Source organism: Amblyraja radiata, chromosome 22, assembly GCF_010909765.2.
Source record: "Amblyraja radiata isolate CabotCenter1 chromosome 22, sAmbRad1.1.pri, whole genome shotgun sequence".
Classification (NCBI taxonomy): domain Eukaryota; kingdom Metazoa; phylum Chordata; class Chondrichthyes; order Rajiformes; family Rajidae; genus Amblyraja; species Amblyraja radiata.
Genome location: NC_045977.1, coordinates 36,836,591 through 36,853,329, shown reverse-complemented (window position 1 = coordinate 36,853,329; position 16,739 = coordinate 36,836,591). Strand labels below are relative to the sequence as shown.

General features: G+C 43.6%; 1 protein-coding gene across 1 annotated transcript; it reads right to left on the bottom strand.

The window, feature by feature from the left end:
* Positions 1 to 1,690: 1,690 nt before the first annotated feature.
* Positions 1,691 to 12,255, bottom strand: msrb1 (methionine sulfoxide reductase B1). The gene is made up of 4 exons (XM_033041063.1): positions 11,956 to 12,255; positions 6,977 to 7,119; positions 5,749 to 5,864; positions 1,691 to 2,930 (listed from the first exon to the last, which is right to left on the bottom strand). Exons 1-4 carry the CDS (start codon positions 12,128 to 12,130, stop codon positions 2,909 to 2,911), a joined length of 456 nt encoding a protein of 151 aa, XP_032896954.1. The 5' UTR covers positions 12,131 to 12,255; the 3' UTR covers positions 1,691 to 2,908.
* Between the last annotated feature and the right edge of the window lie 4,484 nt (positions 12,256 to 16,739).

Genomic DNA, 16,739 nt, shown 5'->3' with positions numbered 1-16,739 from the left:
ACACTTCCCTACCATTCCTTGACCTCACCATCTCCATCGCAGGGGACAGACTCCTGACCGACATACATTACAAACCCACTGACTCACATGGCTATCTGGACTACACGTCTTCCCACCCTGCCCCCTGTAAAGACTCCATCCCCTACTCCCAATTCCTCCGCTTACGCCGCATCTGTTCCCAGGATGAGACATTCCATACCAGGGCATCGGAAATGTCCTCGTTCTTCAGGGAACGGGGATTCCCCTCCGCCACCATAGATGAAGCTCACACCAGGGTCTCATCCATACCCTGTAACACTGCTCTCTGTCCCCATCCCCGCACCCGCAAGAAGGGCAGAGTCCCTCTGGTCCTCACCTTTCACCCCACCAGCCGGCAAATACAACACATAATCCTCCGCCATTTCCGCCACCTCCAACGTGACCCCACCACTCGCCACATCTTCCCATCTCCCCCCATGTCTGCCTTCCGCAAAGACCGCTCCCTCCGCAACTCCCTCGTCAATTCTTCCCTTCCCTCCTGCACCACCCCCTCCCCGGGCACTTTCCATTGCAACCGCAAGAAATGCAACACGTGTCCCTTCACCTCCCCCCTCGACTCCATTCAAGGACCCAAGCAGTCATTCCAGGTGCGACAAAGGTTCACCTGTATCTCCTCCAACCTCATCTACTGCATCCGCTGCTCTAGATGTCAGCTGATTTACATCGGGGAGACTAAGCGGAGGTTGGGCGATCGTTTCGCCGAACACCTCCGCTCAGTCCGCAATAACCAACCTGACCTCCCGGTGGCTCAGCACTTCAACTCCCCCTCCCATTCCCAATCCGACCTCTCTGTCCTGGGTCAACTCCATTGCCAGAGTGAGCAACAGCGGAAATTGGAGGAACAGCACCTCATATTCCGTCTGGGGACCTTGCGTCCGGATGGCATTAACATTGAATTCTCCCAATTTTGCTAGTCCTTGCTGTCTCCTCCCCTTCCTCAACCCTCTAGCTGTCTCCTCCCACCCTCCCGCCCTCAGGCTCCTCCTCCTCCCCTTTTCCTTCCTTCTCCCCCCCACCCCCCATCAGTCTGAAGAAGGGTTTCGGCCCGAAACGTCGCCTATTTCCTTCGCTCCATAGATGCTGCTGCACCCGCTGAGTTTCTCCAGCAATTTTGTGTACCTTCGATCTTCCAGCATCTGCAGTTCCTTCTTGAACAGTACAGGTGACCGTTGGTTGGTCGGCATGGACTCGGTGGGTTGAAGGCCCAGTGTCCATATTGTATCTAAACTAAACTTTTACGTTGATTCTGATCACTTGAGCCAGATTCCCCAGTTCCAGCTTCGTAGTTTGAAATGAAAAAGACTATTAGTGAATAATTTTGTGCCTTCTACTATTCAAGTAGTGGTCTTTATGATGCAGAAACACTGGTGGTTTTGCTTAGTGTCTAGTTTTTCAAGAAACGAAATGCGTTCCCATTCATATTAATACTTTCTTTTTGTTTTGGAATTAGCATGAACTGAGGAGCATCATTGGGACTGAGATACTATCCTAGCTCGATGCCACAGGAGGCATTGAATTATTATCCAAAACATTAGGCAAATGCTTCCTCATATTTCCATTCATGAGAAGAGAGAAAATTAGTTACGTTTCCGCAACTTAAAAGGGACGCGTACATCATTTAAAAATAAAGTAATGAACAGAAATTGAACAGTAAGATTCAAAATAATTTTATTTTTGAAAATTACATAGTACATTATGCCTTTAAAATATAACCATTTTAATCCAAGGAAATACACGGTGCTCAAAGGATCAGTGAAAAGCCTCAGCTTCTAATTGCTCAATCCCTCTCACACAAGCAGACACAATTCCCACCTCCCAATTGTTTTAAAACTTAAACTCAGAGCACAACCATTCAGTGTTTATTTTGTACATTGATGTAAAATAGCTTGGGAGGGAGATTGTGAAATCAGGAAGAAAGAAATTTCACGAGGCACCTGAAACGCAAATAATACCCGATGACTAATTGTGGGCAAACTGATAACTCTTTTGAGATCAGGTTGCAAATGCCATCAATCAGTCTAATCCAATTACTCCTCCTTATTCTTGCTTGATTGAGAAATGATATCAAGTTTAGCCACCACACCCAGATCAATGCAGAATCATGCTCCCCTCTCAATTACTGAGAATTACGAGTTTCCTTTGGTCCTACCAAATGCATATCTTACGATACACACACACACCAATGATAGATTGAAGTATGTGATTGTGGTATTTTGTATGCTTTGCAACATTTAATATCACACAGGCACAGTTTGCTCAAGATTACAAGTAGTTTTCTTTAACTGATAGTCACAGTAAAATATGACCTTTTCTTGACATACCTGTGTGACTCAAAATGGATTTGAACAAAAGATTAAGACTGAGATACAAGAAACGGCTGATGCTGAAACCTTGAGCAAAACATTAAGTACTGGATTAACAACAGTTTAGGCACCATCTCTGAAGGACAGGGATCGGCGACGTTTCGGGTTTGGACCCTTCTTCAGAGTCTGAAACGTCACATGTCCATTCCTTCTGCAATTGGTGCCTGACCCGCTTAATTCCTACAAAAGATTAAACGGTTTTCTAGTGCAAATTCCATGCTTGTTTCGACTGATATCATCAAAAATAAAGTGATCTGACTGCAAGCTTTTACAATTATCTTAAGACTGAGCGAGTATTTTTGTCAGGATAATCATGCAAGTTTCTATTTCCAGGACATTCAAGAAGGTTTATCCAGAAAACTTCATGTAATGACTAACCAACAAAAATACAGATATATGGAAGCCTTTGTTGGAGTATTCCAAGAGATCTAATGCTGAGTTGCATGGCATTTTCAGGCAAACTGCAACTTCCAACCGATAAAAAGCCAGTTCCAAGCTCGTATCATTTATCCACTAGAGTTCCTTTGACTGCAAATGAAAAATAATATTATTTTACATATTAACAGCCTTTCACTTATATTGGTCTATTGACATTTAAATGTACATCCCACAATCAATTATTAACTACAATAGAAACATAGAAATTAGGTGCAGGAGTAGGCCATTCAATATGATCATGGCTGATCATCCAACTCAGTATCCTGTAACTGCCTTCTCTCCATACCCCCGATCCATTTAGCCACAAGGGCCACATCTAATTCCCTCTTAAATATAGCCAATGAACTGGCCTCAACTACCTTCTGTGGCAGAGAATTCCAGAGATTCACTAAATGTACTAAATGTTTCAGATTTATTATTGTCACTTTGGGTATAGCAAGAAAACATTTTCTAAACAGTTTTACATTTTTTTATTTGAATTTGAACATTGTACAGATAATTTTTCTTTTTTTTTCTTTAAAAAAAAAAATATTTTTAATAGAAGCAATGTATAGTCGTATAAACCGTGGCATATACCATAATACATTTTGTGTACAACTTCTTGTCAATAGAGAAATAACAGAAGCAAGAAAAAGAGAGAAAAGAAAAGATTAAGGAAAGTAGTGATGTGTAAGCCCCAGGAGTTCACAATTGATAGTTTGTGGGATAATTTTTCTAATGTTAACTACAACAAGTCAAATATTTTTTTATTCTTAGACAAAATTGCTGAAGAAACTCAGCGGGTGCGGCAGCATCTATGGAGCGAAGGAAATAGGCAACGTTTCGGGCCGAAACGTTGCCTATTTCCTTCGCTCCATAGATGCTGCCGCTGCCGCACCCGCTGAGTTTCTCCAGCAATTTTGTCTCCCTTCAATTTTCCAGCATCCGCAGTTCCTTCTTGAACATTTTTTAATTCTTCTTGTTCCAAAACAGTGACGTATAAAGAGAAACATTCTCGATGAACCAGGTTTCAGTACTGCTTGGCATTTGAAAATAGTGTCAGCATTATTTGGAACTAAACAACTAATAAAATCACTCAATAAACTTAACTACCACTCTTATCTAACATCTCAAGCAGTTAAGCCCGCAATTAAATTCAAGTTTAGGGCAAAGACTGAAATGCTATCCCTTAACAATTAGTGCTAAGTTTCTTGCACGCTTACTCTGTACTATAGGTTTTCTTGCATATCTCGTTGTAGGAAGGAACAACAGATGCTGGTTTAAACCGAAGATAGACACAAAATGCTGGAGTAACTCATCTCTGGACAGAAGGAATGGGTGACGTTTCGTGTCGAGAATGAAGAAGTGTCTCGACCCAAAACGTCATCCAATTACTTCTATCCAGAAATGTTGCCTGTCCCGCTGAGTTACTCCAGCATTTTGTGTCTATCTTCTTGCATATCTCCTCCACCTTGAGACCCTGCAAATCTTCCTCTCATCTTGCCAGTGGCCCTTCAGTTCTGCCTATTCCTCACACAACTTAAGCCTCAACTAGTACGGGTGTAAAAGGCTATGGGGAGAAGGCAGAAGAGTGGGGCTGAGAGGAAAAGATAGACCAGCCAGAATCGACACGATGGGTCGAATGGCCTAATTCTGCGCCTGTGACTTATGAACCTAACACCCTGATCCCCAACTCCAATACAATCAAGCCCAACCTGACCACCCCATCTATTTCCCCATTGCATCATCAGCATTGCCCCTGCCTCCTATCCCCGGACCCACTCAAGCCTTTTCTTTCCTTGCCCCACAATGTTACAACACACAATAGCAATGGTGATGGGCTGTTCAACAGCACACAACACTGCATCAACAAGCCCATAACCAAAATAGCCCCATTGTGATTTTTTTTTTTTTTTTTTTTTTAAAGTCTCCTCGACACCAATGAAGCTGCTATAGGAAAGATGTTGTTAAGCTGCACAGAGTCCAGAGAAAATTTCATGAGTATACTGCCATTTCTTGAGAGCCTGAGCTATAGGGCGAGGTTGGGCAGGCTCAGACTTTATTCCCTGGAGCACATGAGGATGAGGGGTGATCACAAAGTGGTGTACAAGAACATGAGGGGAGTAGATAGGGTGGATGCACAGTCTATTATACCCAGAGTAGGGGAGTCAAGAACCAGAGGACATCAGTTTAAGGTGAGAGGAAAAAGATTTAACAGGAACATGCGAGGCAACTTTTTCCCCACAGAGGGTGGTGGGTTCATGGACCAAACTCCAACCGGAGGTAACTTGTCAGGTACTATAACAATAGCTAAAAGACATTTAGACAGGAACATGGATAGGAAAGATTTAGAGGGATATATGGGCTAAATTCAGGAAGGTGGGACTAGTGTACAGGGGCCATTTTGGGCAAGTTGAGCCAAAAGGCCCGTTTCCATGCTGCAGGATTAATTATTTGACTCAGATTCACTCAGACAGGAAATTGATAAAGAACATTAATTTATCATGTATTTTGCTTCCTGTTGTAGGATTGAGTGAAACAGGTAGACTTGATTCAATTGTATAAAAACCTAGTTTTGAAGTTTAATCAAGATGTGTGGGTCAAGTTTTCTTTATAAAAAGAGGTTAATAGGTGCCTGGAACGCGATGACAGGGGGTAGTGGAGGCAGATACGATGAAGGTATTGAAGAGGCTTTTAGATAGGCTCTAGGGTATGCAGGGAATAGAGGGATATGGATCACATACAGGCAGAGGAGATTAGCTTATCTTGGCATCACGTTCAGCATACAATTTGTGGGTCAAAGCGCCTGTTCCCTTACTGTTTTATATGGGGGGAAAAATTGGAGAAATTTTGAAAATACACCCATGAGATGTTTGTTTACGTCAGAAATAGCAAGCTGTTGGAAGCTGAATAGCCACAAAGCACAGACCTCTCAGGGACAAACTTCAACGAGTTGCTGAATATTCAGAAACGGGACTGGCCTGCTTTGGGCCCATCGTCGAGGAATTCGTGACCAAGGCCATTCCCACACTTTCCACAAGAAACCTGAAACAACAGATCATCATTCTAATCAAACACCTTGTCCATAATGAACCCAATCATTTCACACAGACCCACGAGAAGACAATGCGTTTGCAAAAAAACACATTTTATTTCATCGCCATGAAGCTTGAAAGTACTGTTCATTGATCCGTATGTGTTTAGTGGAGTCTTGATAGAGTAAAACGACTCTCATATTCCATAAATAGATACAATGTGCTGGGGTGACTTAGCAGGTTAAGCAGTATCTCTGGAGAAAATGGATAGGTGATGTCTCAGGTCGGGACCATTCTTCAGTCTGAAGAAGGGTCCTGACCCGAAACGTCACATATCCACTTTCTCCAGAGATTCTGCCCGACCCATTGATTACTTCAGCACTTTGTATCTTGGATATAAACCAGCATCTGCAGTTCCTTTTTATCTCATATTCCATTCATTTATGGGTTGTATATTTCTAAATTATATGTTCTCTGCCCGCATTCCCAACCCTCTGCCTATTTTTTAAAGTAATAAATAGGCAAATTGCAGCCTGATTAGAGTTTGGTCATGGTGTCCATTTAAAAAGCTTTATTTAAGATGTGGGGCGGGGGGCAAGTTTTATTCCACAGAGAGTGGTGGGTACCTGGAACGCATTGTCAGAAGACAGATACGATAGTGGCGTTGGTGTTGAAGAGGCCTTTGAAAGGCACATGGATATATATGCAGGGAATGGAGGGATATGGATCATATGCAGGCAGAGGAGATTAGTTAAACAACATCATATTCGGCATGGGCATTGTGGGTTGACGCACCTGTTTCTGCGCTGTTCTATGTTCTATGGGTGCTGTTGAGCATCAGTGCACTGCTAATATTGTACTGCCAAAGCAATGCCATTAGCAGAAACAAGGAACTGCAGATGCTGATTTACAAAAAAAGACAAAATGCTGGAGTAAGTCAGCAGGTCAGGCAGCATCCATGGAGAACATAGAAAAGTGACATTTCAGGTCAGGACCCTTTATCAGACCTTTGCTTCCTGACCCGCTGACTTACTCCAGCACTTTGTGTCTTTGAATGTCAAACATTAGTATATACACAAAACTGTTCACATTTTTCAATTTATTATCATGTTGTTGTCCCACCTTTAGTGCATGATTGCCATCTTTTCTTTTGGACACACTATCTGGATGAATGGTCTTGGTAAAAGCAGGCCACGGTGAAGAATGTTCATATTTAGCCTGACTTGAAAACAATTCATGTCCACACTTTGAACAGGCATATATACCTGCATTGAAATAAAATAATGTTGAAAGACACTGTCAATGAGCGACTAGTACAAAACATTAAAAATAAAAAGGTTTTTCTCACAAACCCAGAATGTTCCGAAATCTTTTATGTAGAATTCAACTGAAGCACCACATTTATGTGTGTAGAAAAAATGCTGGAGAAACTCAACGGATGAGGCAGCATCTATGGAGCGAAGGAATAGGTGACGTTTCGGGTCGAGACCCTTCAGTCTGAAGAAGGGTCTCGACCCGAAACTTCACCTATTCCTTCGCTGAGTTTCTCCAACATTTTTGTCTAACTTTGATTTTTCCAGCATCTGCAGTTCCTTCTTAAACATTTATGTGTGTAATTGATTCAATTTCAATAAATGTATGGATCGATTGGAAATACCATGGGATTTGTTACTTTCTTCCTGGATCTTCCGAACATACAACATTCCACAGTTCTGAATGTTCAGAGCGACACGTCACGGCTGGACATCCAGAGTTAAGTTTAGTTTATTGTCACGTGTACCGAGATACAGTGAAAGCTTTTGTTGTATGCTAACCAGTCAGCAGAAAGATTATACATGATTACAATCAAGACACCATAGTGCAGATACATGATAAAGAGAATAGCGTATAGTTGCAAGATAAAGTCCAATAAAAGATAGTTTGAGGGGCTCCAATGATGTAGATAATAACTCAAGAACACTCTCTAGTTAGTGATACGACGGTTCAGTTGCCTGATAACAGCTGGGAAGAAATTGTCCCTGAATCTGGAGATGTGCGTTATCACAGTTCGGTACCTCGTTCCTGATGGGAGAGGGGAGAAGAGGGAGTGACCGGGTGAGACTGCACAGTGCTTACTTTACAATCTGTTTCAGGGAAGTTAATTGAGATCAATGTTGATAAGAACAATTGGAAACATTCCCACCTACTTCAAGCTAGTGCCACAATAAGCCCACTATCTAATTACTATCCCCCTTAACAGTTTGAAAATAACACTGCCTAAACTTCTAATTTCCAGGGATTCTCACATGCTGCTGTGGTGGCCGTTTATGATTAATTTTATGTGATTTTGTATCTTGGTGCTTTTTTTTGGTATGACTGTATGGTAAAATCAAATTTCACTGTACCTCAGGATACACATGACAATAACCGACTATTGAACTATTGAAATGCCCATGGCATTCCAAGTCTGGTCTGACAAGACTTTTGTAAGACATTACTGCTCCTTATATTCCTGATACCGTAACTACCATAAAGTGAGTTAACAGCTGGCATAAAGTGTGTGGATGATCATGGATGAAATATTAGATATTACCCTAAATGAATTTTTCTGCTTTATTATTGTGTTTACAGACCTCTTATGCTGCTGAAAGTAAGAGTTTTATTGTTCTGTTTCTGTGCGTATGACAATTAAACACTATTGAATGTCACATCACTCAAGAAACAACATGAGCAAGCATGATTTGCAAGATATTTGGCACAATTATCCACAAGCAAAATATATTTTGATTAAAGTCCATACTATTCCAGGAATGCATTGCAGCAATTTGGCAAAGGTAACTGCAAAACCTCAATGAGACCTTCTGGTTATACACGATCATGACTTGGATGTACAGATTTTGCAGCATTGACAATGTAACAGTCAGCAATTGGCTTAATCGCATTGAAGCTGACAGCATTACCAACACATACAATGATAATATGGACATTTAGAATGAAAATAAAATAACAAAAAAACACTGATACTAGGAATCTAAAGTAAAGACAGAAAATCCTGGAAACATTCAGCAGGTTGGGCAGCCAATGCGGAAAGAGAAACAGTTAACATTTCAAGTCAAAGATCTTTCATCAGGGAAAGATATTTTTTAAAATGGGTGCTGTGAAGATGGTGGAGGGGATGGGTGAACCAAACGGAACATCCGTGATAAGGAAGAGCAAGGATTGCCAAGGGGTAAATTGTAGGGTCACTCCCTGAGTTAATAGCTATTCTGGAAGTTCATGGGAGCTGTTTGCAAGTCACTACAAACACAGCGTAACGTGGTGTTGAGAGTAGGGCTGTGGGATATGCACAGTCAGCCTGGCTTGTTAAGAGGGGAAAAACTGAGCTAATATCACAGATATTGACAGACAGCAAAAATGTTCAGTTCTGACATGGACAGAGGAAGTGAATTACTTGAAAATGTCAAAATAGCTATCGCAGCTAAATAGCTAATCGAATAAATAGCTCGCATTCATTTCAACGGGGCTAGAATACAAACACAGGGATGCAATGCCGAGGCTCTATAAGGCTCTGGTCAGGCCACATTTGAAGTATTGTGAGCAATTTTGGGCACCATATCTGAGGAAGGATGTGCTTGTTTTGGAGCGGGTCCAGAGGAGATTTACAAGAATTATCCCAGAAATTATTGGGTTAACATATAATGAATGTTTGACGACACTTGGCCTGTACTCACTGGAGTTTAGAAGAATGAGGGGGGACCTCATTGAAACGTACAGAATAGTTAAAGGCTTGGATAGAGTGGATGTGGAGAGGGTGTTTCCACTAGTGAGAGAGTCCAGGACTAGAGGCCACAGCCTCAGTATTAATGGACGTTCTTTTAGGAAGGAGATGAGGAGGAATTTCTTTAGTCAGAGTGTGGTAAATCTGTGTAATTCTTTGCCACAGATGGCTGCGGAGGCCAAGTCAATGGATATTTTTATACGGTAGATAGATAGATTCTTGATTAGTATAGGTGTCAGGGGTTAGGGGGAGCAGGCAGGAGAATGTGGTTAGGAGGGAAAGATAGATCAGGCATGATTGAATGGTGGAGTGATGGGCCGAATGGCCTATTTCTGTTCCTTATCACATGACCTTATGAATCAAGACGGTTGGACTTGGATGTTGTTGTCACGACCCTGCCCCTTCATAGGATGGTGAAGTCTTGTATTAGTTATGAACTATGATCTAATTGCCATAGAATAGTTATTTCAAAATTCCAGAGTTTATAACGTGCAACTTTTAATTAATATTTCAGCTTCCAGGGTTATCTAATGTGGCTATTACTTGAAGGTCGGAGCATTCTTTTCCTTGCGTAAGAGCATGACAATGTGATTTAACCTGCTCAGTGACACCACAGATTAATATGTCAGGAAAAAATGCTACCGAGTAATATTATCAGGAAGGGGGAAACTGATGTCATTCCTCTATATGACTTAATTCCTCTATAAGCATCTTTTGCTAAGGTTAATGTTGTAATGAATGCTGTTTATCATCACTAAATGTATCCAACTGTCATTCCATTATCGTTGGGTAAAAATCATAACAGCTCCAGCCTACCAGCTCGCTGACATTTTAGTGAAGGAGATAGACAATAAATGTTGGTTTTGCTAGTAATGCCCACAATCCAAGAATGTATCATTTCACAAATTGCCTCAAAATCAGTTTTCATTTGTAGTCTGAAGAAGGGTCTCAACCCGAAACGTCACCCATTCCTTCTCTCCAGAGATGCTGCCTGTCCCGCTGAGTTACTCCAGCATTTTGTGTCTATTTTCATTTGTAGTTGATGGACTAGCTGCATCCCATCCCACTCCAACCTCTGATTCTGCCAGGAACCACACGACAAGCTTGCCACTGCCATGTCACAACCACACCTACCACTTTGATGCAAATCAGAGCTAATACAAACAATCCATCCCAAAGGCAGGTTTAAAAAAATTGTCTGACAAGGAGGTGAGCAAAAACACCGGACAGAGACACACAGTTTCTGGACATCATATATTCAAAGGTCTAGGCTGATCAATTCCAGTCTCATGTGGCCCCAACTCATCCCAAGGCAGTGTACTGACTATCAGACCACTGTAAACTTGCTCTGTCCCTGCCTGTACCCAAAAAGCCAAGGATTACTGGTCTTAATGACTACAGGCCTGTCGCACTGACCTCCGCACTCATGAAGACATAGAAACATAATAGTAATAATAATAATTATTATAATATCTTTTATTGTCATTGCACATAAGCGCAACGAGATTTGGTATGCAGCTTCCAACCGATGTCATAACATAAATAACTAATAAAATTTGGATTTAGATATCCCGAGAACATGGTTTGTAAAAAGGACAGTAAAACAGTTCAACAGACTAAAGTGCAGATGTGTCTTGTGCGACGTGACCATCCGTGGGAGACAGTCCAGGGGGGATGGGGTGCACTCAGCAGGGCCGGTTCAGAATGTGAGATATATGGTTTGTGCTCACAATCACTCCTCAGAGACATAGATAGAAACATAGAAAATAGGTGCAGGAGGCCATTCATTGTGATCATGGCTGATCGTCCACCTATCAATAACCCGTGCCTGCCTTCTCCCCATATCCCTTGACTCCACTAGCTCCTAGAGCTCTATCTAACTCTCTCTTAAATCCATCCAGTGATTTGGCCTCCACTGCCCTCCACAAGACCCTTGAAAGACGTGTGCTGGCCCACCTGAAAAATATCACAAACCCCCAGGTTGGTGGACTGACCACAGGACCGGTTGGTTGCTGTTGATTGACTTGTTGAATTTTCCCAGATGTTGGCCAACAGTCACTGTGGCTGTGCCCCTGTGAGGGCATCCAGCAATGCAGTGACTGACCTGAGGGGGGGTTGGGGGGGGGGGGGGGGAAGAGAGTCTGCTGCACCGGTGCTGACGTCACCGGCCCACCGTCTCCCCTCACACGGCGGGTTCAATCCCAACCCCCTACCCCCACCTTAACCCCTACCCTACCCTATCCTACCCCGGGGGGGGGGGCCGATATGTCCCGGCGGGGGAAGACGGAAAGTTCCCGAGGTTTCCCGGCGGCCGAGATCCCGGGTGGACGGACCGCAGACTCACCGGGTTCAAAGTGGGCCTTGTAGAGCTCCCCGCCGACGAAGGTGCAGAAAGCCATGAGGAGAAGCCGCGGCCGCCGGTCAGTCAGACACTGCTGGCGACTGGCGTCGTTTGAAACCTCCGCTCGGGACCTACGGCTAAGGAGCATGCGCGGGTGCCGGCACTGACGGACCAGCATGCGCGTGTGCCGGCAGAGATCAGCGAGGCGCCGGCGCTAACGAACGAGCTTGCGCGGGTGCCGGCACTGAGGCAACGACCAAGCCGACGGCACTGGATCGCTGAGCATGCGCGGCTGCCGGCAGTGGCGGTTAAATGCTTGTGTTATTTGAGCAACGAGCATGCGCGGCTGCCGGCGCTGAACCAGGGACAAGGTAGAAACCAAAGATCTTGGTAGAAACATAGAAAACAGGTGCAGGAGTAGGCCATTCGGCCCTTCGAGCCTGCACCGCCATTCAATATGATCATGGCTGATCATCCAACTCAGTATCCTGTACCTGCCTTCTCTCCATACCCCCTGAGATCCCTTTAGCCACAAGGGCCACATCTAACTCCCTCACATAGCCAATGAACTGGCCTCAACTACCTTCTGTGGCAGAGAATTCCAGAGATTCACCACTCTCTGTGTGAAACATGTTTTCCTCATCTCGGTCCTAAAAGATTTCCCCTTATCCTTAAACTGTGACCCCTTGTCCTGGACTTCCCCAACATCGGGAACAATCTTCCTGCATCTAGCATTCTACACCTGATGTCCTAATTCTTTAGGGAACGGGGGTTCCCTTCTCCCATCATGCATGAGATCCTCACTAGGGTCTCCACGATATCCCGCTGTTCCGCTCTTGCTCCCCCTCTCCCAATTCGTAACAGGGACAGAGTCCCCCTTGTCTTCACCTTCCATCCCATCAGCCGTCGCATACAGCACATAATCCGCTGACATTTTCACCACCTCCAACGGGATCCCACCACTGGTCACATCTTCCCATCTCCAGCCCTTTCTGCTTTTCTCAGAGACCGTTCCCTCCGCAACTCCCTGGTCAACTTGTCCCTTCCCACCCAAACCACCCCCGTCCCCAGGTAGTTTCCCCTGCAACCGCAGGAGATGCAGCACCTGTCCCTATAACTCCCCCCTCGACTCCATCCAAGGACCTCGACAGTCTTTTCAGGTGAGGCAAGTCAAGTCAAGTCAAGTTTATATGTCACATACACATACGAGATGCGCAGTGAAATGAAAAGTGGCAATGCTCGCGGACTTTGTGCAAAAAGACAAACAGAGAAACAACCAAACAAACTACAAACAGAATGTAACAGGATCACACCTCATCTACTGTATCCGCTGTTCCAGGTGAGGACTCCTATACATCGGCGAGACCAAGAACAGGCTCGGCAATCGTTTCGCTGAACACCTCCATTCAGTCTGCCTAAACCTACCTGATCTCCCGGTTGCTAAACACCTTAACTCCCCCTCCCATTCCCACATTGACCTTTCTGTCCTGGGCCTCCTCCATTGTCAGAATGAGGCCCAGCACAAATTGGAGGAACAACACCTCAATTTTCACTTGGGCAGCTTCCACCCCAGCGGTATGAACATTGATTTCTCTAACTTCAAGTAACCCTTGCTTTCCCTCTCTCCATCCCTCCCCATTCCTATTTTCACACCTTACACTTATCTATGTATCTGCCTCTCCCTTGACATCAGTCTGAAGAAGGGTCTCAGCCCAAAATGTCACCCATTCCTTCTCTCAAGTGATGCTGCCTGTCCCGCTGAGTTACTCCAGCATTTTGTGTCTATCTTCTTGCATATCTCCTCTGCCTTCAATTTAAACCAGCATCTGCAGTTCTTTCCTACACACAAAGTGCAGTTGGCTTATATTAGAAAACAAAATGCTGCATTTCACAAGACACTAGAGACTGGAACAAGGAAATGACGAGTGACACATTACAGTAATAAAAATTAGCAGTGGCAATACAAATTAATATTTGGAAAGGCTTCTGAGGTAGCAAATTTGCAAAAAGTAAGTCTCTCCTGGAAATGTATGTTGGCAGATCTCACCATTGACAATTCCAGCTCATTGTCTTTGTTCTTCCTGTTTTATTTGAAGGAAATCAAATGATGGAATCGGGGAAGCAGTGTGACACCTTAGGGACAATAAAGGGGTCAAAGGAGCTGGTGATGAGGTACATCCTGTTTAATCAACATACATTTGGACACGTGTTTTTGAATGATATGCCCGAGGAAAGCAGAGAGTACAGTAGATCCCCCCTCGGTCATGGCTGACCATGGGAAAGCATGTGGAGTGTAAAGGATAGAAAGTGGGAGAATCGTCAGGAAGATAATCCACTGAAGGTAATTCTCTGACAACAATTTGGATAGATAAGAAAGGAACATGGTAAGAACACACATTCCAAAGTACCTTTTTCTCTGGAGAGATGGTATAGAGATGCGCCATAAAAGGTAAGATCTTACATAGTTATTTAAAATCATGAGGGGAATAGATACGGTTAATGCACAGAGTATTTTATCCAAAGGTGGGGAGTCAAGAACCAAAGAACCATAGATTTAAGGTGTGAGGGGAAATATTTAATAGGAACCCAAGGGGCAACTTTTCCATGCAGAGCTGGTAGATATATGGAACGAGCTGCCAAAGAGGTAGTTGTAGCAGGTATGATAACAATATTTAAAGGACACAAGTAAGTACATAAATAGGAAAGGTTTAGAGATATAAGGGCCAAATGTGAACAAATGGGACAAGATTACATGGGGTATCTTGGTCAGCATGGCCGAGTTGGGCCGAAGGGCATGTTTACTTGCTGCATGTCTTTGTGTTGGAGGAAGAATGTTGTTGTGCACTTTATCAAAGAACAAATATAAATGTCTGCATTTATTTCATAGCTTTCTTGATATCAGGAAGTCCCGTAGCCCTATAAAAACAATGGCTTCTATGCTAAAGTTTAGGAAATTTGGTAGCCATTTGTGTGCAGCAGGCTTCAACACTGTGGACAGCACTGTGACGTTGACCAGATCATCTGTATCGGAGATGGTGGTTGAGTAATAAAAATGCTCAGGAATAATACCGCAGCTCTTTGATATGGAACCGTGAATGTTTAACATGCATGTAAGAGAGGAGGTGTTGCCTGAACTTCATGGAACAATCCATGTTGACAACATCAACCTCCCTACGTTTTGTCAATTTCCTTGGACACTTAAAAGAAACTTTTCCCAGTGAAGGGCGGCATGGTGGTGCAGCGGTAGAGTTGCTGCCTGACAGCGCCAGAGACCCGGATTCAATCCTGACTTTAGTTGCTGTCTGTAAGGAGTTTGCACCATCTCCCCGTGACTTGTGTGGGTTTTCCCCCGGGATCTCCAGTTTCCTCCCACACTCCAAAGACGTACAGGTTTGTAGGCTAATTGGCCTGGTTTAATTATAAATGTCCCTAGTGTGTGTAGGATAGTGTTAGTGTGTGGGGATCGCTGGTCGGCGCAGACTCGTCCTGCGCTCTATCTCTAAACTAAACTAAGTCCAACCGAAAAGGATTCTACAGCCGCTCACAGAGTTAAGTGTTTTTTTTTAATTCTATCAATCTGTGCTGAATTTAAACTAAACTGAACCAAACAGAATGAGACAGATTAAGCAATGGCCTTCAAATGACCTTTCAGGACTGAGTTGCAAGCTGGCAAATCTTAGGGCTTTAAGATGAATCAGGTTGTTGTTCAGTCGTGATACAGACCCAGAGACCAGTAGAATGGTCATAGCTTGAAAGTGAACTGGCATTTTGCAAGAGCATTTCATTTCATTTATTGTCACGTGTACCAAGGTACAGTGAAAAGCTTTTTTGTGCATGCTATCCAGTCAGCAGAAAAACTATACATGATTACAATCGAGCCATCCACAGTGTACAGATACAGGAGAAAGGGAATAATAGGGGGGTCAAGAAGGCTTTTGTTACATTCTACTTCATCGGACTGGGCACAGCGTATAGAAGTTGGGACGTTATGTCACAGTTGTACAAGACTTGGTGAAGCCGCATTTGGAGTATTGTGTTCAGGTTTGGTCGTACTCCCATAGGAAGTATGTCATTAAGCTGAAAAGAGTGCAGAGAAGAATAACAAGGATGTTGCCAGAACTTACCGGTCTGAGCTATCGGGAGACATTGGGCAAGGGAGGGTTTTACTCCTCAGAGCGCAGGAGGCTGAGGTGTGATCGTACTGAGGTGTATGAGATCATGAGGAAAATTGATAGGGTGAATGCACAGTCTTTTACCTAAAGTAGGGTGAATCAGTAGCTAGTGGACATAGGATGAAGGTGAGAAGGGATAGATTTGATAGGAACCTGACAGGCAATGTTCTCACTCAGAAGGTGATGGGTATATGGAATGAGCTGCAAGAGGAGGTAGTTGAGACAAGTACATTAACAACATTTTAAAGATACTTGGACAGGTACATGGATAGGAAAGGTTCGGAGAGATATCAGCAAAATGCAGACTATTGCGACTAGTTTAGATGGGGTATCTTGCTTGGCAAGGGGGAGTTGGTCCAAAGGTCCTGTTTTCCGTGCTGTATGATTCTAAGGCCACCGAACCATGTTTAGATTACAAAGCTGTTGGTCAATATTTAGATTCCAACTTCTGGCATAAATAATATTTGGAAATACCTCAAACTTTAGATTCATTTGCAGATTCATTGCAAATTTGGAGAGCTGTCCATTCAGTCCATATGAATGAAAAAAATAATTTAAGCTAATCCTTTGTGTTTCGGGTGGGTTCGAATCCCATCCTCGTTGAGATGAGGAAAC